The sequence below is a fragment of the Spermophilus citellus genome (assembly GCF_964194105.1).
Source record: "Spermophilus citellus genome assembly, chromosome: 9".
In the NCBI taxonomy this organism is placed as follows: domain Eukaryota; kingdom Metazoa; phylum Chordata; class Mammalia; order Rodentia; family Sciuridae; genus Spermophilus; species Spermophilus citellus.
This window is the reverse complement of record NC_138191.1, coordinates 42,578,519-42,602,090: the sequence shown is the minus strand read 5'-3', so window position 1 is coordinate 42,602,090 and position 23,572 is coordinate 42,578,519. Positions and strand designations below refer to the sequence as shown.

Genomic DNA, 23,572 nt, shown 5'->3' with positions numbered 1-23,572 from the left:
AAGGCCACTCAATAAAGACAGAATACTTAATATACAACATACTTAGAATAAAAAGCCAAACACTTTTAAGTAAACACATCTTATGTTAAATAACTCAAATCAACAAATATAGTTAATACAATTTAACTATGCTGTACATTCTCACATTGCTGGATGTCATGAAGGAAAAATTAAATATTCCATATTCACCTCAAACTCTAAAACACAAATCTAATCACATTATTCTCAAAACCCAAAATATCTTTGATTCCTCTCTCACATAAAGATAATTGAGGCTATTCAATCTTTTTTTTTAAATTTTTTACATTTGAATCAGTTGGGATATAATTTCTAATTTTTCTGAGTGTACAGTTTGCAGAATCACATTGGTCATGCAGTCATGTATATACACACAGTATTAATAATGTCTATTTCATTCTAATATATAATTTTTAATGAAAAAGGTCAACTTTAGTGTCTCCTACTTGAAAAATAGGTAATACAAAAAAGCTATCACAAATTCAACCACACATTCATTTGTATTTTATTAACAAGGGCTATATATGCTTACATTCATAAATAATAGTCCACATAAGTTTACAATATTACTTAGCCCAAGACCTTTATTCAGACATACAATCTCAGACTCCTTGCAGTGACTCCAAGGCCCCAAGTGTTCCATTCCAAGATCTATAGGATGGAATTTACTGACTATTCCTCAGCTTAGAAATCAAAGCTTCATCAACTGGGAAAGCATGCATTCTCTGCCTTATAATTCATTATAATCTTCAAACACTATATTCATGAATTCAATTCAGTAATTTTTAACAATTTGACAACCTACCCTGCATATCTCTATTTTAAATGTGAAAGAATTCAAGGGTTAACAAGATCACCAATGAGTTTACAAATTTATATGAATGCTCTAATAATTTTTTTAAAATATCACACTGTGTTAAATGTATGTTAAGAGAAGAATTATAAATGGCGGCTGGGGTTGTAGCTCAGTGGTAGAGTGCTTGGTTGCCTAGCACATATGAGGCACTGGGTTCAATCCTCAGCATCATATTAAAAGAAAAAAAGAAGAAAATAAAGTTTAAAATTTTTTAATTAAAAAAAGATTTATAAATAAAATGTGATGAAAAGATAAATAAAGGTGTAAGAAACAAGAGTTACAAATAAAGTACCATAAAGGATAAATAAGAGACCATAAAAGAAAAAAAAAACACTTTCATAAAAGGAGCAAGGTACATTATGAGCAAGACACATTTATTTACTAAAGATTTATTGCAAACTTACATATAACATTAGAAATCATGACAATAGGTACCTTGGCAAGGTTGGCCTTATGAAAATTCATGCAGCTTATATGTGTAATTTATAACTTATTATAATTTATGCATTTTGCTGAATCTGTTATTAATGAAATTTTCCCCAAAAATATTGAGTTGGGGCCAAACATGAAATGGCCTTTAACTAGCTCTGACCTTGTATGGTAATTTCTCTTTGTTCAAGCTATTGACTCTTCTCAAGAAACCCTTTTATTTGTTTATATACTGACCCAGAAAAATCGAAATTGCTTTCACTGCAATGATAAACTTGAAAATAATTCAATGAAATGACGGTGTTTAGATGGATGGAACAGACTGCAACCATTCCAGCATTGTAATTCCAGGAATAACTGCAAATTATTCCATTCCTAAACCAGTAATCCATTGCTATAATGCATCACCATTCATGGTTTAAAAAGAATATATGATCACAAATATAAAATCTGAGCTTGGTTCAACTGGTTGGCTCTTTTACTGGTATTGCCTAGGTTTTCATGTGAATTCACTCAACTGAAGGTTCAACTGTAGCTGGCAGCTGGATGGTTTCAATCATATATCTGTTACCTCAGAGGAGAATGCAGAACAGCTAATAATTAAATGAGCATCTCTCTCCATGTGGTCTCTCCAGATGGGTTGCTAGACTTCTTTTCTGGTGTCTCAGGATGGTTAAGAGGCAGTAGTCCAAAATAGCAAGTTACAATGTACAAGTACTCTTTATTAAGCCTTGCTCATGTCTCAATGGCTGAAGCAAATCAAATGATAAAGCCCAGGTCAATATGAGACAGATGGGTATGAATCTTAGCAGATGTGACTAATTGGGACAGGCAAAGAAAAGCAAAATTATTTACCCTTCCAAAGCCTTAGTGTTCTCAGACTGCAAGGACTATGTGAAATAAAAAATGTGATGTATTAGGTAAAGTAGCTAGAACAAACACAGCAGATAGAAGAGTCCAATAAATGTTAATTCCTTTTCCTTCATTTCCTCATCTCCCCCTCACAAAAAACTCCGCTCAAGAAAGAACCTTAATGATGAAATCACGTTTAATACTTTCTTTATGCATATATTTGCAACTGTAACCATGGACCTTTTGGCTGAACACAATAGGAACTCAGATGCTTCTAATTAAGTGTAACACAGAAGGGAAAATATATTAATTTCCGAAGGCTACTGTAACAAAGTACCATAAGTTAGTGCCTTAGCTCACAGTTCTGGAAGCCAGAAGTTTAAAATCAAGTTGTCTGAAGGGTCAGGTACATCTGAAGATGCTAGGGAAGAACCTGCTCTATGCTTCTCTCCTGGCTTCTGATAGCCTCAGGCACTCCTTGGCATTTAGATGAATCATTCAGATCCTGTGTCCCTGTCTTTTCAGTCTAAATTTCTTTCTAGTAGGGGCACCAGTCAGAATAGGGCCCTGCTAATGACCTCAATCTAACTTGATTACTTTTAGAAAGATCCTATTTTCAAATAAGGTCACACTGAGATACTGGGAACGTATATTTAGGAAGAGACACAATTCAACTCCTAACACATGAAGTATTTTCTTTCAATTCCTCAATAAGTAGTCTGGCCAAAGTAAACTAGCTGAACTATACACAAAGTTGGAAACTGTAACATCAGCAATAACAACAACTCAGCAACAGAGCAGAGAGCTCAATCAAAGTAGCACTTCTACAGGGATTCTGGAACCTGAGCTCTGTAGTCCAGGTGGGCAGCAGTAGAGACTCAACTCTAACTACTGTTACAGCTCAGTCTCAAAACAATGAAGCCAGTAGAATAGAAATGGTAATTCTCCCACAACATTACCTCTGCAGGATGCTGAGGGCTGAGCTGTGATGTTCCAACTTGACTTGTCAAGACCTTATTACTTGGATCTTAATATATCACTTTGAGACTTTCTCATTGCTGTATAACTTATTTCCTTCAGAACAAGTACTCTCTACTACCAAGATCCATAAGCAGTTATACGCAGTTTTACCAGAACAGTGTTATATTTTTCTAATAGCATCCTAATTTTACTGATTAGCTGACAGGATTTTCAGCTTCATAAATGATGATCATGATGGTAACAATCAACAACAGAGTAAAATTCCAGAACAGCATTATAGTAGATCTGTCAGTCTTAGATCTGCAGATGGCCAGGTCTGATTTGCAGATGTTGGTTAGTACTTCTAAAATTTCTGAGTACTATTTCAGTAGAAATAAAGGTTCAGAAATGTCTAAATTTTCTTCTGGAAAGTAAATGGAAACTGGACCACTGAGATTTGAGTATGAAGGGAAATGTGGTCACTTTTGTACTCTCTAGCCTCTAAAGCCTGAGATGTTCAGGTTACACCCTGTTTCATTCAAGAATCCATCAGTAGAATCCTTTAAGTAGCTTTTTAGTTCCATGTTGAATTTTTCAGTCATCAAAAATTAGATTTCATACAACTTAAAAATTAACATATATTTCTTAAGTAGGGTATAATAAGGTTCTAATTACCCAAGGAGGTTTAACTACATATGGATGCAGAAGTAGTATTTTATTTTTATATTCAGTCTCTCTAAGAATCTGTACAAAATATAACAGAGTAGATCTTTCTTCTTCAAATCAACATGGATATAGATGGCACTATTATTTATAAAAGATTCAAAATGTCCTAAATAATATGGGGATTATTTAATAACTAATATTTATAAATGGAATATTTCACAGTAATTAAAATTGTAAAAAATATTAAATGAAGTGAAAATGCTTACAATATTACATTAAACATAGAAGATAGAACACAAAACTATATACATAGTATGAGTGCAATTTTATTTAAAGAGAGGTAAGCAGAGAGAGAAATCAAGAAAAAAACAGAAAATCTTGAAGAAAATGAAAAACATAACAAAATGTGAAAATTCATCTTTAAATTGCAGGGTTATAAGAAATTTATACTTTATTTCAGGAGCTTCTCTGTTTTATCCAACTCTCCAGCAAGAGATAAATTTTCACAATCAGAGAAAAATATCATTTTCTAAATTACCATAATAATTTCAGCTCATATATTACAAAAAAGAGGAAGGCCTCCTCACTAAGTAAAGAAGCTTTAAATTCAGGAGATACAAACTTCCACAAAAATTATTTTATTAAAAAGACAGAAACCACATAGAAATATAAGGCTAATAAATATAGTTTTGTGTTATTCCTAGGATGCTAAAAATTACTGCTAGACAACTAGTAGAAATAATGGAATCTTTGATAGCAGGAATAAATTAAAGACTATCGAAGGTGCCCTCTAGTACTGACATTTATTCACATTAAGCTAACTGTGAAGGAAGCACACACACACCATCATTATTTTTGTCCAGACTCTTAAATGCCAGCTTCATTTTTTTCTCATGGTCTTCAAGGTACCGCACAAATTCTCCAAAGTCCAATCCTGAATCCTGATTGGCATCTCCTGCCTTAAGAATATCCTACAAAAGTAAAGAAAATCATTGTAGAAGTATATTATAAGTCAAGTCACTATACCATGTGAGCATTTGTACATTTCACTTACAGTAATTACGAATGCCATAAGCATCCATTATCTGTTTTCTGTCACAACTACAAAGTACATTAAGAAATTTTTAAATCTGTGTATCAAGTGGTATTTTTTTAATTTGTGCAATAGTAGAGTCAATAGCCATTGTGTCATCTCAAATAATTATGAACTTTAATAAATAAGTATTTGCCTGAGTTAAATAATGAATGTTAAGTACCTCACAGGAATAAACATAACACATAGCCTTTGCCATCAGGGATAAAATGTGAACTACATGTGATAAAATATGTGAAATTCTAGTATATCCCCTAGCTTAATGGTTTGAGACCTAGCCTTGTAAAGTAAGAATGGGAGCTAGATACTGATGGTGTCTATTATAAAATATGGTATCCATAGGCCCTTAATTTTAAAAATTATGTAATTCATAATTATCTTTTACTGAATTGAAAAATAAATACCATGAGCTAAGAACTGGACTTGTGCTGGGATAAGAAAACAAGTCAGAGGCAAGTTAAGACTAAAAGAAACAACCCATTACCAAAGACAATATGTAAGGTGACATAATGGGAATATATTCAAGGTACAGAAAGGTTTGGAGAGGCTCTGGAGAGTCTTCACAGAGGAAGACTGCTTGAGCCAATACTTGCAAAGAAAAACAGGCATTAGAACAATGAATCCAAGAATTTGTGACAGTACTTGCATGGAGGCAGAACAGATGCTAATTAGAAAAAAACATGGAATAATAATAACAGTAGTGACAATAGCTAATATTTGTTGAGCATTTACTTCTAAGCAACCTTATATGTATAAACTCATTTAATATTCATAACAAACCCTGTATAGTTCCAATTTGCTAAGGACAAAATACATAGAAGAAAAATAGATCAGAAAAGCTGGGGAGAGACCATGAGAAGACTTATATGCCACAAAAAGGATTTCAAATTAATTCTCCAGGTTAGTAATTCCCAGTAAGTAGGATACATATAGTATATACATGAAAATTGTGTTAAATTGCACTAAATCACAGGGTAATAAAATTATTCCTCTCTCAATTATCTTTCAATCCTTGTAATCATATCATGGAAATTATCTCAAATTTGTTATAATATGCCTCAAAACTTGACAACATTTCACAGAAAAAAATCAGAGGGGATGCCTCTACTTCATTAGACAATATGGTATTTCATCACAATTTAAGAATACTAATTTATTTTCAGTTTATTTATTTTATGCTTACTTTTAATCTACTAGCTTTCTACTTATTCCAGAGACAATGTTTTGTGTTAAAATTAATTCTTGTGAGTGATGTCATCAAGGTGATGAAATAAAAAGCCTCAGGTTCTCCTCTCTGCCACCAGAAACTTCAACTAGCAACTAGTCATAGATAAGAACATCTTTTTTGAAATCCCTACTACTTGAAAGCAAGCTTGGAACACCTGCATGGCTAAATGAAAACTGAATTAGAAAGTAAAAAGAACAGTCTCACTTCAGGTATGCTGTCTCTCCACCCCCCCCCCCAAAGTTGGCACAATGCCAGGTAGAATTCCATTTCTGCAGAAAGAAAAGGGAACCAGAAGCAGTCATCTAGCTTCCCTGGTATTCTAAGACACTTACCAGGAAGCCCACTCAACTCTCACCTTACAAGGAACACTGCAGGTAGCGGCATGGCTAGACTACTGAGGGCCCAGAAGGAGGAAAAAAAAAAGGAGTCTGGTACTATAGTAATCAGTGTGTGATTCTTCATGGTATCTCCATGTTACTGCCAGCTATGGCATTTGATCAAAGACAATAGTCAACTTTGATCAAAGAAAATAGCTTATCTGCAAAGCTGAGCTGGGTTTCTTCAGAAACATGGTAAGAAATTCAACCTAGTTCGAGATAGCTGTGCTCCATGCCCAGCCTCAGAGCCCTCTCCAACAATCCCATACATGAAGGGAGATGCTTGCCCCTACCCATTTCAAAAAAGCATAGAGGTTAGACCTGATGGACACAGGAAGTCAAGCAGTGTTTCATCATGTCTATAACCCCAGAAACTCAGGAGGCTGAGGCAGGAGGATTGCCAGTTCAAGGCCAACCTCAGCAACTCAGTGAAACCCTCAGTAACTTAGCAAGACCGTATCTCAAAATAAAAAGGGCTGGGGATGTAGTTCAGTGGTAAAGCACCCGTGGGTTCAATCCCCAGTATAAAGGGCGGGGGAGGATGGCCTTCCCTAAAACCTTGCCAAGGCAGGGAGAATACCACCTCAAGCATTTTGGAGAGCATAAAGGGCTATACTTGCATGACCTAAGAGATCAAACAGACACTAACTCAGCCAAAAGCCTACCCCATGGCTCCACCCTACAAGAAGTCAATACTCAATGGTATATTTTCTAAGGAACATAGCCTCACCTGTCCCAAGCAGTGATTCCTCCTAAATTTGGAGCTCAGCATGCAGCCTTCCAACTACAGATCCGAAATAGGGAATTTTCCAGTCAAGGAATACATTCTGTGACTGTCATTGAAGTACTCAGCCAGGAGCATGGCCCAACAGCAGAGCAAAGATAGCACTACCAATTAGAGAACCTGAAACAAGCTCTGCCTGCCTAGGGTAATCACCACCTGGTCCTTTCAAAATCACAGGCTAAACTAAATAGTGACCATCTAGTCCCTGACAAAGAACATCTATAAAGGCTAGAAGAGGGGGTTATCTCCTCAAATTCACAAATGGCAATGCAAGGAGATAAGAATTACAAAGAATTAGGGAACCATGGTACCTCAAAAGAAACCAGCAAGGCTCTGATAATAGACTCTATGAAAGTATAGATCTATGAAGGGCTATTAGTCACCTTTGCATTACTATAACAAAATACCTGAGGCAGATAATGTATGAAGAGACAGGTTTATTTAGCTCATAGTTTTGGAGATTCAAAAATAAATGATTGGGCACCTACATTGGTTTGGCCTCTGGTGAGGGTGGCAGATGGTGGCACATTGTGGCAGAAATATATGTAGAAGCAAACAGTCATATCCTAAACCAGAGCACAAAGAAAGAGAGGACAGGGGTCCCACAATCCTTTTGAGGGAATTTCCACAATGACATAAGGATCTCCACAAGGTCCATCCTCTTAAAGTACCTCCTAACACCTCCATCTTATGGACCAAGGTTTTAACATGTGGACCTTTAGATGACATTCAAACCACATCCAAATCATAGGAATGACTGACAAAAAAATGGAATAATCCTCTTAAAGAAATTCAGTAAACCACTAGAATATATGAATATAAAATGCAATGAAATAAGAAAAACAATATACATGGGCTGGGGCTCAGTAGTAGAGCGCTTGCCTCTCATATGTGAGGGGCTGGATTCCATCCTTGGTACCAAATAAAAATAAATAAAGATACTATGTGTTCATCTACAACTAAAAAAATATTAAAAAGAAAAACAATATGCAAAGCAAGCGGTTTGACAAAAAATTAGAAACAAGAAAAAAGAACCAAAGAAAACTCTTCAAAATGAATAATACAATGATAGAACTGAAAATTTCAACAGAAAACTTCTACAGCCAATTCAAGCAGAAGAAAGAATCAATGAGCTGTAAAACAGAATATTTTACATTATCCTATCAAAGGAGCAAAAGTGCAAAACAACAAAGAAAGCATATAGGAATTATAGGAACCTAATGAGAGACCACAAATCTTCACATAATACGAGCTGCAGAAAGTGAAGGGAAAAAGAAGGAGAAAGTATATTTAAAGATAATGGCTGAAAACTTCTCAAATCTGTGGGTAGATTCCAACATCCAGGTGCAGGAAGCTCAGAGATCTCCAATTAAATTCAAGTCAAAGAAACATAATAATCAAACTATCAAAAATCAAAAATAAAGAAAAAGGGCTGGGGTTGTGGCTCAGTGGTAGAGCACTTGTCTAGCATGTGCTAGGCACTGGGTTCAATTCTCAGCACCACATATAAATAAGTAAATAAAATTAAGATCTATGAACAGATAATAAAAAATATAAAGAAAGAAAAAATTCTGAGAATAGTAAGAGATAAGAAATATATTATATACAAAGGAATGTCAAAACAGCTATCAAAATATTTCTCAGCAGAAACCCTGTAGGCCAGCAGAGAATGATATGAGATATTCAAAGCACCAAAAGAAAAAATTGCCATCCAAGAATATTTTCCCCAACAAAGCTGTCTTTAAGAAATGAGGAAGAGACAGGTACACTGGCATAGGCCTGGAATCCCAGCAGCTCGGGAGACTGAGATAAGGATTGCAAATTCAAAGCCAGCCTCAGCAACTTAGCAAGGCCCTAAGCAACTTAATGGGACTGTCTCAAAATTTTTACAAAATTGAAAAAAAGGGCTTGGGATGTAGCTCAATAGTAAATTGCTCCTGGTTCAATCCCTAGTACCAAAAAGAAGAAGAAATAGAAATAGAAATAAAAGCTAAGGAAGTTCATCACCACTAGACCTGCCTTATAGGAATTTCTAAAGGAAATTATTTAAGTTGAAACAAGAGACTGCTAATTGATAACACAAAACAAGAAAAATAACTCAATGGTATAAATGAAAAAGAACCATATTCAGAATATTCTAGGACTGTAATGATGGCATATGAAGCAATATTGACTCTAGTAAAAGGGCAAAAAGATAAAACTATTAATAACAACCATAGCTAAAATAAATTATCAAAGGGTACACATTATGAAATGATGTAAATTCTTATATCAAAAACAGAATTGTGAAGAGTGGAGGAAAACTGCAGAGTTGTTGTATGCAATCAATGCTAAACTATTATCAGCTTGACCTAAACTATTGTAAGACATTCTGTCAGCCCCATGTTAACCACAAAAAAAATTTATGTTTAGTAAAAGAACAAAACAAAAATAGAAAGGATTCAAAGCATACCAGTAAAGAAATGATCAAACTGCAAAGGAAGACAGTGAGAGAGAAACAAAGTTTTAAACAACCAGGAAACAATAAACAAAATGACATTAGCATGTCTTGCCTATTAATAATGTAAGTGGATTAAATTCTCTAATATAAAGACACAGAGCATCTGGGGGTATGGGATGATTAAATGAATTCTAGATAGGGCAAAGGGGAAGAAGGGAGGGAGGGGAAGGAAGGGGGCATAGAGGTAGGAAAGATGGTGAAACGTGATGGTTTTCATTACCCTGAGCACATGTATGAAGACACAAAAGATGTGACTCTACTTTGTGTACAACCAGAGATATGAAAAATCGTGCTCTATATGTGTAATATGAATTGTAATGCATTCTGTTGTCTTATATAACAAATAAAAATTTTTTAAAAATACATTTTAAAATATTAATAATCAAAAAAATTAAGATCAAAAATGTCTTTTCAGTAAAAAGGATTGAAATCATGAAGAAATGTTATTAAATTGCATTGTAATATGCGAAATAGAAAAAAATAGATTTTAGGAAATTATGAAGATTCATATAAGTTAATATAAAACATTTCTAGTGTTTTGAGGCATCTCCATTCTGCTTCCCAGAGTGACTGCAATAATTTGTAGTCCCACAACAATGTATCAAAATGAACTCAACTTCTATGTACCCTTTCTGCCACATCTTCACCAGCATTTATTATTATATTCTTGATCACTGCCATTCTGACTGGAGTAAGATGACATTTTAATATAGCTAGGGAAGTGGAACATTTTTTCATATACTTGTTGGCAATTTGTGTTTCTCCTTTTGAGAAGTGTCCCTTTTGTTCTTTTGTCCACTTATTGACTGGGTTTTTTGTTTGTTTGGTAAACTTTTTGAGTTCTTTATATTCTGAATATTAAACCCTTCTAAACGGAACAGTTGACAAAAGATTTTCTCCCATGCTATACGCTGTCTCTTTGTGCTCTTATTAACTTCTTTTGCCGTGTAGAAGCTTTTCAATTTGATGCTATTCCACTAATATATTCTTGGTTTTATTTCGTAAGCTTTAGGAGTCTTGTTAAAGAAGTCAGTGCCCATATCAATATGTTGAAGTGTTGACTTCATGTTTTTTTTCTAGAAGGTGCAGAGTTTCTGATCTAATTCCTAAGTCTTTGGCCCACTTTATTTGACTTTTGTGCCGGATCAAAAATAGGGATCTAGTTTTATGGCTGGTTTTTTTTTTTGAAAGACTCAACTATTTGTTGTCTACTTAAGACACCCCACTTTTAAGGACACCCATAGACTAAAAGTGAAAGAATGGGAAAATATGCTCAATGCAAACAAAAACAAAACAAAAAGGCAAAAATATCTATCAGATGACATAAACTTTAAGTCAAAAATTATAAAAAGAGACAAGGATATTAAGTAACAACAAAGGGGCCAACCAATCAAGAGGATATAACAATTAAAACATTCATACAACACTAAAACACCTAAATGTATAAAACAAATATCAAAGGATCTGAAGGGAGAGAGAAAGTGCAATTCAATGATAGGGTATATACCTCACTTTCTATATTGGACAGATTACCCAGACAGGTAATAAATAAATAAACAATTGAGCCTGAACAATACTTTCAACCAAATGGACCTAACAGATATATACAGAACATTTCATTCAATAACAACAAAATATTCATTCTTCTCAAAAACAAATGGAACATTCTCCAGGATAGATTCACATGTTAGGGCACAAATAAGCCTTAGCAAATGTAAGAAGACTGAAATAATATCAAGTATTTTTTTATATTCACAATAACAAAACAATAACAGAAGGAATTTCAGAAAATTCACAGAACAGGTAAAGTAAAACAAACTAATGTTCCTTTAACTAGACTAAGAGAGAAGAAATGTCATGAATAAATGAAATCAGAAATGTCAGAGAAAATATTACAACTGTACCAAAAAATTACAAATGATGATACTATACAAATGAGATCCTATAAACATTATATGCCAACAAATTGGGTATCCTAAAAGAAATAGATAAATTCCTACACAATCTACCAAGACTGAATCTAAAGAAATTGAAAATCTGAATAGACCAATAATGAGTAAAGATATTTAATTTGTATTAAAAAGAGGACCCTGATGGCTTCACTTTTAAAACACTTTTTATTGGTATGGAGGATTAGATCCAGTGGTATTCTACCACTACATTGCTAGTCCTTCTTATTTTTTGAGAAAGGGTCTCACTAAATTGCTTAGGCTGAACTTGAACTTGTGATCTCCCTACTGTATTCTCCTAAGTCACTGAGATCATAGGCATGTGTCGTCATATCCAGCTGCTACCAAATGTTTAAAGAAGAACTAATACTAGTTGTTTTCGAACTCTTACATGAAATTGGGACCTATCTTATTCAAACCATGTACAAAACTAACTCAAAATAAATTAAAAACTCAAACATCAGGCCTAAAGCTATTAAACTACAAAAGAAAACACACAATAAAAACTATATGACATTGGACAATGATTTCTTAGATTTGATTCCAAAAGGGCAGAAATTACCATTAATCCAGCAATTCTCTTTCTGCACAAACACTAGAAAGAATTAAAGGCAGTATCTCAAAGAGATATTTATGCACCTATCTTCACAGCAGTATTAGCCACAATAATAGTATTAGCCATAATAATATATATTTAAATATGTGTGTGTGTGTGTGTAAAACGCCAAAAAAAACCTAGCAAAACACCAAATAACCTAATTTAAAAATAAGCAAAAGACTTGAATAGACCTTTCTCGAAAGAACAGACACTTCTCCAAAGAAGATAAACAAATGACTAGTAAGCACATGAAAAGAAACTCAACATCATTAACCATTAAGCAAATGCACACCTGAAATACAATTAAATACCACCTCATACCAATTTGGATGACTACTACTTAAAAAAAATAATGTCAGCAAGCATATGAACACTTTTGCACCACTGGTGGAAATGTAACATGATATAGCTACTATGGAAAATTTGTCTGGCAGTTCCTCGAAAAGTTAAATGCAGTATTACTATTGATCAGCAATTCCATTTCTGGGCATATAAGTGAAAGAATTAAAAACAAGATCTAAAAGCTATATTTAAACACCTAAGTTCAAAGCAGTATTAGCCACAGTAACCAAAACACAAAATAACACAAGTGTCCATCAACTAATGAATAGGTAAAATTCGGTATATACATACAATAGAACATTATTAATACTTAAAAATGAAGGAAATTCTGAGATATGCTACATCATATCTTGAAGACATTATGGTAAGTGGAATTAGCCAGTCACAAAAAAGACAATATGTATGATTACATTGATATGAGATATTTAGGAGTAGTCAAAATTATAGAGGCAAAGAGTATAATGCTGGTGGTCAGATTTAGGGGACAATAGAGGAGTTATTGTTTAATGAATATAGAGTTCCAGTTTTGTAAGATGAAAAGAGTTCTAGAAATGGATGGTGGAGATTATTGAACAATATGAATTATTTAATACCATTGCACTGTATACTTAAAAATGGTTAAGGTGGTACATTTAGTGTTATGTGTATTTTACACTACAAAATTGAAAAAAAAATATAATTAGCACAAAATCAATATTAAACAAATTCAAGGCTCTACAGATTTATTCCCAAAAGATAAATATCAAAATTTTTAAAAAATTGTAATGTTGACAAAAATTCTTTTTAAGAACCTGCTACTTGCTTGTGATTTTAAGTTTTCTTCTAAGAAACAGGAAAGGACCCCATAAATATACCACGTGATTGTCTCAAAGGTGAGGGATTGTGATGTTCTGACCCTCTTCACCTTTGAAATAAGGCAAGTCTCCTTCATTTGAAGGCAGTACATATATGAAGACACGAATGGTGTGAAAATACTTGGTGTACAATCAGTGACTTGAAAAATTGTGCTCTATATGTGTAACATGAAATGAATAGCATTCTGCTATCGTGTGTAACAAGTTAGAATAAATAATTTAAGGCAGATCTTCCTATGTCTGGTCCCAAAACTAAATAAATAAGGGTGTAGATGGTTTGGAACTTCTTAAGAAAACAAAACAAAAATCCTCAACTGAGAAAGAGCTAAAATGGATAGGAGTAACATCTGAAGGTTGTTTAGCATTGATGGAAGGAAAACAAATTTGATATTCTGAAACTTCGGCCTAAATAGTTGTTGAAGTATCAAGTCAAGACCAGCCTAGAGAAGAAAGACATCTGTATTTTAGGCAACATAATAAAACAATCGGCTGAAACGTAAACGCTTTGATTAAGGTCTGACTCCCCTTCAACCTTTGGTGTGGATGTCAGGAAAGACAGCTCTGGGACACCCATTGTGCCTATTGTTTGGAGAAGACCTTCAAGCTAAGAACCTCTTGAGAAAAGACAGACCTTCCTTTTCACTTATGCACTCACGAAGACTGACACTCCGGAGATGTTCTGTGCAGGTTCAGTATTTGGGGTAAAATTGGGGGTTCATAACCCACTTCAGTCCAATGTATGAAGTGGGTTATGTCAAGAGCTTTGTAATGTTGTGAACAACCAATAAAAAAAAAAAAAAAAAAAAAAAGTTCAATGAGTCGCCAGAAACTCACTCGCAATCTCTCTCTCTCTCTCTCTCTCTCTCTCTCTCTCACACACACACACACACACACAGATTTTTGTCCTCTCATCACCGTGTTAAGGCTAAGTGATTCTTTTGAGAAGGGTGAGAACCTTCTATACAGAGCTGCATTATTCTGAGCGATGCTCGCAGAGAGGCCCAATCTTACTTCTTGGGCCTTTGAAAGAGGCTCTGGAAAGGACGGCAAGTCAGGCACCACCCTCTGCCCAAAGCCTCTCCAGACTCCCAGAGCTCTCGGTCGCTCACCTTCTCCGAGTCCTTGCCAAAGGAGGAGCTCCAATATTCCAGCCCCTCCTTGAGCTCCTTGATATCCACCACGCCGTCCCCGTTGCGGTCCAAGTCTTCGAAGAGGATCTGGTAGCGGAAGTAATCATCCTCACTCTGACAGGCCGCCGCGGGCAGCACGAAGCCCCGCAGCCAGCGAAGCATTGCGGGTCCGTTGGCGGCCAGGACCCCCGCGACTGCGCCACCTGCCGCCGCCTCCACGACGCGAGGCTGCCCAGGGCGGCGAATCCGCGCCAGGGCCGTGCGGGCTGCAACCGCCTGGCAGAGCCGTGGCGGTTCGGAGCTGCCTCGGGCGGGAGCCCGCGCTGGCCGCCTCTCCGACGCCGCTGAGAAGACCCCATGCGGAACCTGGGGAGCACCTTGGGTGGGACGCTGGGCCCAGGCCCGCGGGAGAGTCGTCCCGCCCCGGAAGTTGGAAGTGGAAGCTCCCAGGGCTGCAGCAGCAGGGACCCAGCATGGTCGGCAGGAGAGTGGACGCCCAGCCCAGCGAAGTTTGGGGGACCTTGAAAGAGGCCTTTGGAGATCTACAATCTCCTGGTACAAACTCAGTGCTTCAGCCAAGTGACTGCGGCTGCGAAGCCGAACTGAAGGGTGTGAAGCGGGGATCTGCTCCCAGGGGTCAGGGAAGACCAGCACCTAAGGATCTGGACCCCGCTGCCCCTCCTGGACAGGTCTGAAGACTGGAGGAAAGAACCCTTGTTCCTGTCCTCTGCTGGAGTTTTTCCTCATCTTCACATGACACTTCTCTTCTTGAGGATTACTCTTTTCAACCACACCACCACCACCACCTGCCTTAGGCAACTTCCATATCCTGAAATACAAAGGACACTTTTAGATGCTGCCTTCTCCTTTGTCACCACACACCTCTGCCACTCCCTGACCTCTCTTAAGCTCATTCTCAGGTTCCTTCAAGGGCCTGTAAGCCTTGAGAACTCTGATAGATGGGCTTCAGGGTTTATATAGAAAACTAGTTCTGCAATGTGTTTCTCTGAAGCTTTGTGCCTTTGGTCTTTGGTCACATTCTTAGAAAACTAGTGATACAGTATAAAGACCAGCCCAGACTAGTGCTTTTAAATTAATTATTTTTTTCTTTTAAAAAAATCTCACATTTTGGAACTTTAGACAGAGCAAAGAGGTGGGAAGGAGGGCAAAGGGGTAGGAATAATGGTAGAATAAGTTAGAAATCATTACCCTAAGTACATAAGACACTAATGGTGTGAAAATACTTGGTGTACAATCAGTGACTTGAAAAAATGTGTTCTATATGTGTAACATGAAATGAATTGCATTCTGCTATCGTGTATAACAAATTAGAATAAATAATTTGATTTTTAAAACCTCAAATTTTAGACGGTAGACTAAAAAAGTGCACTCATTTCTTGAAATAACAGGTGTATTTTTGAGGTTACTTACTTTGTATATATCTTTTTATATCAGACATTTTGCTAAATGCTAGATATAAAAATAACATTGAACCTGCTCTCAGAGAAGCCACTATCTAGTGTGCTATAGATTTGTAAACAATGAACTACTCCTTAAGTGTTATTATATAAATGTAGTCAATAATGGGGTGTAGCTTAAGCACCTTAGCACTTGCCTAGCATGCAGGAGGATCTAATTCCATCCGAGCACCACACCAAAAGAAAGAAAAGAAAACAAAGTGACCAAATTTTATAAAATACACATTAATTCACTTGAATAAGTTTAGAAATTAACAATAGAACAGAATGCTATTAATAAAGCTTTGGAAACTTTGTTGGGTGTTTATAATTATAAAAGACCTTTTTTTCTTTAAAAGATAAATAACTGTCAAATATACTATATTGTGGAGCTTATAACATGTAGAAATAAACTGTATGACAAAAAAATGAGGGGAAGGAGCACAAGGAAGTATATGGTTAAAAGTTATTTACATTATATATTGAGTAGTTTACATTTTTAAAATGTATATAAACCCTAGGGCAAGGGTAAAGGTAAGTTAAAAGTGAAGAAATAGACAAAGAAATGCTATGCAAAGACTAGTCATGAGAAAGCCTGAGTTGACTATCTTAATATCAGTCAAAGAAGATTTCAAGACAAGGAAGACATTTTATGTTAGGAGGGTTGACTCACAAAGATTAAGTAACAATCAAAATTGGTATGCAACTTAATGGCAAAGCTTCAAAATACATGAAGCAAAAACTGATAAACTGAAAAGAGAAGTGATACATTTACAATTAGAAATGCCAATATCTTTCTCACAGAAACTGACAGAATAAACAGAAAGTAACAAGGATACACGAGACTTTAATAACAAGATCAACTAATTGACTTAAAGAACAACTACATGCAACAGCAGAATACCAATTATATCCAGTTGCACATGTAAAATCACTAAGACCATTTACTGGCACATGAAACAAGGCAGTAAGTTTTAAATGATTGAATTCATACAGAGAATAGTCTCTGACCACAATGGAATTAAATTCAAAATCCATTACAAATATCTACTCAGAAATACCCAAATGTGGTGCAATTAAATAATTTAAAATGATAGAGCAAAGAAGAAATCTCATAGGAAATCAGAAAATATTTTTGAATAATTATGAAAGTGTGTCAGAATATAATATAATATGTCAGGATGCAGCTAAAGTAATGCCTAGAATTTATTTTATAGTCTTAGATATTTGAATTAGAAAACAAGAAGGTTTAAAATCCGTGATCTAATGTTCCATTTTAAGAAACTAGAAAAAGAGCACATGAATCCCAAATAAACAAAAAAGAATCAATAGTACAGATTTGAAATCAATGAAATAAAAGACAAGCTTGGAGAAACTAAGGGAAGCTTGAGAAAACTTGTTAAAATCAAAAGCTAATCCTTTGATTAAATTGATCAACCTATGACTAGACAAATCAAAAACACTTGCCTAGCATTCTCAAGGAACTGAGTTTGATCCCAACACTGCAAAAGAAAAGAAAAAACATAAAAGCATAAATTACCAATATTAAGGAGACATCACGGTCACTTGGAGAAGATGGCGGCGGGAAGTGAGTGAGCCGCTCCATGCTCTGCGCCGCCGCACCTGCAGCATGTGTTGCCGCGTCTTAAAAGAAAAAGTAAAGATCATTAAAGGAGATCTGTCGAAAAAGACTAAGCACCATGTCAAGAAAGGGGCCTAGGTGGAGTGAATCCCTCATGACTCCAGCCAAGGTGGAGTGAGTCCCTCACGATTCCAGCGCCAGCAGTAAGGCTGCAGCCCCCCCCCCCCCCCAGCTGCCCGGCTCTCTCGGCCCCTTTTCCTTCTCCACTCCGCCTTCCCGTTTTGCTTCTCCCCCGCCATCTCTCCTCCCACGCTCACTCCCTAAATCTAGATCTCAATTTCTTTCCCCCGCCCCGGCCACTCTCTCCAGTGCTCAGACACCCGGGTGGGCCCTGTGGGGCTGCCTCCCCTCCCCTAGCCCGCACCCCCTCCCCAGGCATTCCTACAGCCAAACAAATAAATGAGCTCACACTTCATCTCAAAGCCCTAGAAAAGGAAGAGCAAAACAACAGCAAATGTAGCAGAAGGCAAGAAATAATTAAAATCAGAGCGGAAATCAAGGAAATTGAAACAAAAGAAACTATTGAAAAAATTAACAAAACAAAAAGTTGGTTCTTTGAAAAAATAAATAAGATCGACAGACCTTTAGCCATGCTAACGAAGAGAAGAAGAGAGAGAACTCAAATTACTAACATACGAGATGAAAAAGGCAATATCACAACAGATGCTACAGAAATACAGAAGACAATTAGAAATTATTTTGAAAACCTATATTCCAATAAAATAGAAGATAGTGAAGACATTGATAAATTTCTTAGGTCATATGATTTGCCCAGACTGAGTCAGGAGGATACACACAATTTAAACAGACCAATATCAATGGATGAAATAGAAGAAGCAATCAAAAGACTACCAACCAAGAAAAGCCCAGGACAGGATGGGTACACAGCGGAGTTTTACAAAACCTTTAGAGAAGAATTAATACCAATACTTTTCAAGTTATTTCAGGAAATAGAAAAAGAGGGAGCTCTTCCAATTTCATTAGATGAGGCCAACATCACCCTGATTCCGAAACCAGACAAAGACACCTCAAAGAAAGAAAACTACAGACCAATATCTCTGATGAACCTAGATGCAAAAATCCTCAATAAAATTCTGGCGAATCGGATACAAAAGCACATCAAAAAAATTGTGCACCATGATCAAGTAGGATTCATCCCTGGGATGCAAGCATGGTTCAATATACGGAAATCAATAAATGTTATTCACCACATCAATAGACTTAAATATAAGAACCATATGATCACCTCGATAGACGCAGAAAAAGCATTTGACAAAATACAGCATCACTTTATGTTCAAAACATTAGAAAAACTAGGGACAACAGGAACTTACCTTGACATTGTAAAAGCTATCTATGCTAAGCCTCAGGCTAGCATCATTCTGAATGGAGAAAAATTGAAGGAATTCCCTCTAAAATCTGGAACAAGACAGGGATGCCCTTTATCACCACTTCTATTCAATATAGTTCTCGAAACACTGGCCAGAGCAATTAGACAGACTAAAGAAATTAAAGGCATAAAAATAGGAAAAGAAGAACTTAAATTATCACTATTTGCTGATGACATGATTCTATACCTAGAAGACCCAAAAGGGTCTACAAAAAAACTACTAGAACTAATAAATGAATTCAGCAAAGTGGCAGGATATAAAATCAACACACATAAATCAAAGGCATTTCTGTTTATCAGCGACAAAACTTCTGAAATGGAAATGAGAAAAAACACTCCATTCACAATATCCTCAAAAAAAAAAAAAAATAAAATACTTGGGAATCAACCTAACAAAAGAGGAGAAAGACTTATACAATGAAAACTACAGAACCCTAAAGAGAGAAATAGAAGAGGATCTTAGAAGATGGAAAAATATACCCTGTTCATGGATAGACAGAACTAACATTATCAAAATCGCGATATTACCAAAAGTTCTCTATAGGTTTAATGCAATGCCAATCAAAATCCCAATGGCATTTCTTGTAGAAATAGCTAAAGCAATCATGAAATTCATATGGAAAAATAAAAGACCCAGAATAGCAAAAACAATTCTAAGCAGGAAGTGTGAATCAGGTGGTATAGCGATACCAGATTTCAAACTATATTACAGAGCAATAGTAACAAAAACAGCATGGTACTGGTACCAAAACAGGCGGGTGGACCAATGGTACAGAATAGAGGACACAGAGACTAATCCACAAAGCTACAACTATATTATATTTGATAAAGGAGCTAAAAGCATGCAATGGAGGAAGGATAGCATATTCAACAAATGGTGTTGGGAAAACTGGAAATCCATATGCAACAAAATGAAACTGAATCCCCTCCTCTCGCCATGCACAAAAGTCAACTCAAAGTGGATCAAGGAGCTAGATATCAAATCAGAGACTCTGCATCTGATAGAAGAAAAAGTTGGCTCCGATCTACATATTGTGGGGTCGGGCTCCAAATTCCTTAATAGGACACCCATAGCACAAGAGTTAATAACAAGAATCAACAAATGGGATTTTCTTAAACTGAAAAGTTTTTTTCTCAGCAAGAGAAACAATAAGAGGTAAATAGGGAGCCTACATCATGGGAACAAATTTTTACTCCTCACACTTCAGATAGAGCCCTAATATCCAGAGTATACAAAGAACTCAAAAAATTAGACAATAAGAAAACAAATAATCCAATCAACAAATGGGCCAATGACATGAACAAACACTTCACAGAGGAGGACATACAATCAATCAACAAGTACATGAAAAAATGCTCACCATCTCTAGCAGTCAAGGAAATGCAAATCAAAACCACCCTATGATACCATCTCATCCCAGTAAGATTGGCAGCCATTATGAAGTCAAACAACAACAAGTGCTGGCGAGGATGTGGGGAAAAGGGTACTCTTGTACACTGCTGGTGGGACTGCAAACGGGTGCGGCCAATTTGGAAAGCAGTATGGAAATTCCTGGGAAAGCTGGGAATGGAACCACCATTTGACCCAGCTATTGCCCTTCTCGGACTATTCCCTGAAGACCTTAAAAGAGTGCACTACAGGGATACTGCCACATCGATGTTCATAGCAGCACAATTCACAATTGCTAGACTGTGGAATCAACCCATATGCCCTTCAATAGATGAATGGATAAAAAAAATGTGGCATTTGTACACCATGGAGTATTACGCAGCACTAAAAAAATGACAAAATCATGGAATTTGCAGGGAAATGGATGGCACTAGAGCAGATTATGCTTAGTGAAGCTAGCCAATCCCTAAAAAACAAATACCAAATGTCTTCTTTGATATAATGAGAGCAACTAAGAACAGAGCAGGGAGACAGAGCAGGAAGAAAAGATTAACATTAAACAGAGACATGAGGTGGGAGGGAAAGGGAGAAAAAAGGGAAATTGCATGGAAATGGAGGGAGACCCTCATTGTTATACAAAATTACATATAAGAGGTTGTGAGGGGAACGGGATAATAAACATGGAGGGAAATGAATTACAGTAGATGGGGTAGAGAGAGAAGATGGAAGGGGAGGGGAGGGGGGATAGTAGAGGATAGGAAAGGTAGCAGAATACAACAGTCACTAATATGGCAGTATGTAAAAATGTGATGTGTAACCGATGTGATTCTGCAATCTGTATTTGGGGTAAAGATGGGAGTTCATAACCCACTTGATTCTAATGTATGAAATATGATATGTCAAGAGCTTTGTAATGTTGTGAACAACCAATAAAAAAAATAAAAAAAATAAGAAAAAGGAGACATCACTACAAATTCTACACATGTACATTAGAAATGTCATTATGCCAATATATTTGACAACTTAGATGGAATGGAGACCCTTCCTTGAAAAACATTAACAAAGATATCAGCTCTCTCCAATTTGATCTGGAGATTCAATCCAATACAAATCTAAATCCCAGAAGATATTTGTAGAAACTGATACACTGATTCTAAAATTTATATAAAAATACAAAGAATGCCAAGTAGCTGAAATAATTTAGAAAAAAGAGGTTTCAATTACATATGGTTAATTGATTTTCAACAATATTAATTCAATTAAATGATTAAAGGATACAATGATGCTAGAACAAGATGCCCATAAAGAAAAAACTGTTCGAACTTGTGCCTTGAAAATATACTATTAAGAAAATAGAAAGCTTAGGCAGAGACCAGAGGAAAAAAATGCAATATGTATATCTAACAAAACACTTGTATCCAAAAATACTAATGCATACAATAAAATACTACAATAATAAATAAATACAATAAAATAAAAAGATGGAATCAAGTTTTTCAAATGGCCAAAAGATCCAAACAGACAATCCACCAAAGAAGATATAGAATGGCTAGTAAGTATTAGGCAGTCAAAATCTTTAGTCTGTATGAAAATGTTAAGTTAAAAACCACCCATAAGTTACAACAACAGTGATCACTTTAGTAGCACATATACTAAAATTGGAATGATACAGAGAAGACTAGCATGGCCCCTGTGCAAGGATGATAAGCAAATTCATGAAGCGTTCCATAAAAAAAAAAAAGTTTCAACAACATACCCACTAACATGGATAAAATCGAACAGACTAACTATATAAAGTTTTCTGAAAATGCAGAACAACTAAAACCCTAATATATTGCTGGTCAGAATTTAAAGTAGTCACTTATAAAACATTTGGCAGTTCCTCCTAAGTGAAGCGTATACTTGGTATATGTTATAGTGTGTATCCCCTCCATAATTCAGGTATGGCTAATGTGATGGTATTAAGAGGTGATGCCTTAATGAGGAAACTAGGCCATGAGTTCCCTTTCCTTAATGAGAGTAAACTCCTTACATAAGAGGCTTCATGCAGCTTTTAGCTATCACTTGCCCTTCTACCTTCTGTCATATAAAGATACTTCCAAAAAGGCCCTCACCAGATACTATATAACAGTGCTTGGATCGCCATAGCTTCTATAACTGTGAGAAAAAAAAAATTTTGTTCTGTATAAATTACCCAGTGTAAGGTATGCTGTTGTTGCAGCACAAAACAGGCTAAGTCAGTATATAACCAAAGAAATGAAAATATGTGTTAAAAAAAGTACACTAATGTTCATAGCAGCTTTATTTATAATAGCCAAAACCTGGAAGAAACCCAAGTGTTCTTTAACAGATAAATATATAAACAAATTGTGGCATCTTGGTGCAATGGATTAGTATTACTATTACTGCTGCTGCTATTTCTACTACTTTTACTACTACTACTACTACTACTCCTCACACACACACGCACACGCATACGCACACACATGAATGGGATACTGGTACACATTAGAAGTCAGAATGTGATAGTGGTTACAAAGGCATGTACTTTTGTCAAAACTTGTAACACTGTACACTTGAAAGAATATTTTATTAAATACAAATCAAGCTGAATTTAAAAGTTAAGCAACTACTTTTCCCATCCACATCCCGCACTGGCAGTGGGAATGGGGTTCCCCTCGGAAGAGTGAGCTGGTTGAGAGATAAAAGCTAAGAGAGTACAACAGCGAAAAAACCACAGAACATGGAAATAGTTTCAAAAGCTGGGGCAGGGGGATGGGGCTGAAGTTGGGGCTCAGCGGTAGTGCGCTTGCCTAGCACGTGCAGGGCCCTGGGTTCGATCCTCAGCACCACATAAAAGTGTCCAACTACAACTAAAAAAAAAAAAAAAAGCGGGACAGGATGGGCAAGCTGATCAGATGGATCAAACTTCTGGCCAAATGGCAACAGGGCTTTATTTATATCAGAAAACATCAAAGGCTTTCCATAGAATGTTCTTCTCCAAAAAAAGGGTTAAAGGTGGGCTTTTCATTTTCTAACAGGTTATGCCATCTCCAG

At 36.0% G+C, this 23,572-nt stretch overlaps 1 protein-coding gene across 1 annotated transcript in view; it reads right to left on the bottom strand.

Moving 5' to 3' along the window:
- LOC308656566 (mitochondrial adenyl nucleotide antiporter SLC25A24-like) overlaps positions 1–14,798 on the bottom strand; it is a gene marked incomplete at both ends in the record, with an annotated part of 69,470 nt that extends 54,672 nt beyond the window's left edge. Inside the window, 2 exons of the mRNA XM_081307795.1 lie at positions 4,626–4,752; positions 14,616–14,798. Coding sequence (XP_081163921.1) covers positions 4,626–4,752; positions 14,616–14,798 — 310 coding nt within the window. The remainder of the gene's footprint in view (positions 1–4,625; positions 4,753–14,615) is intronic.
- Between the last annotated feature and the right edge of the window lie 8,774 nt (positions 14,799–23,572).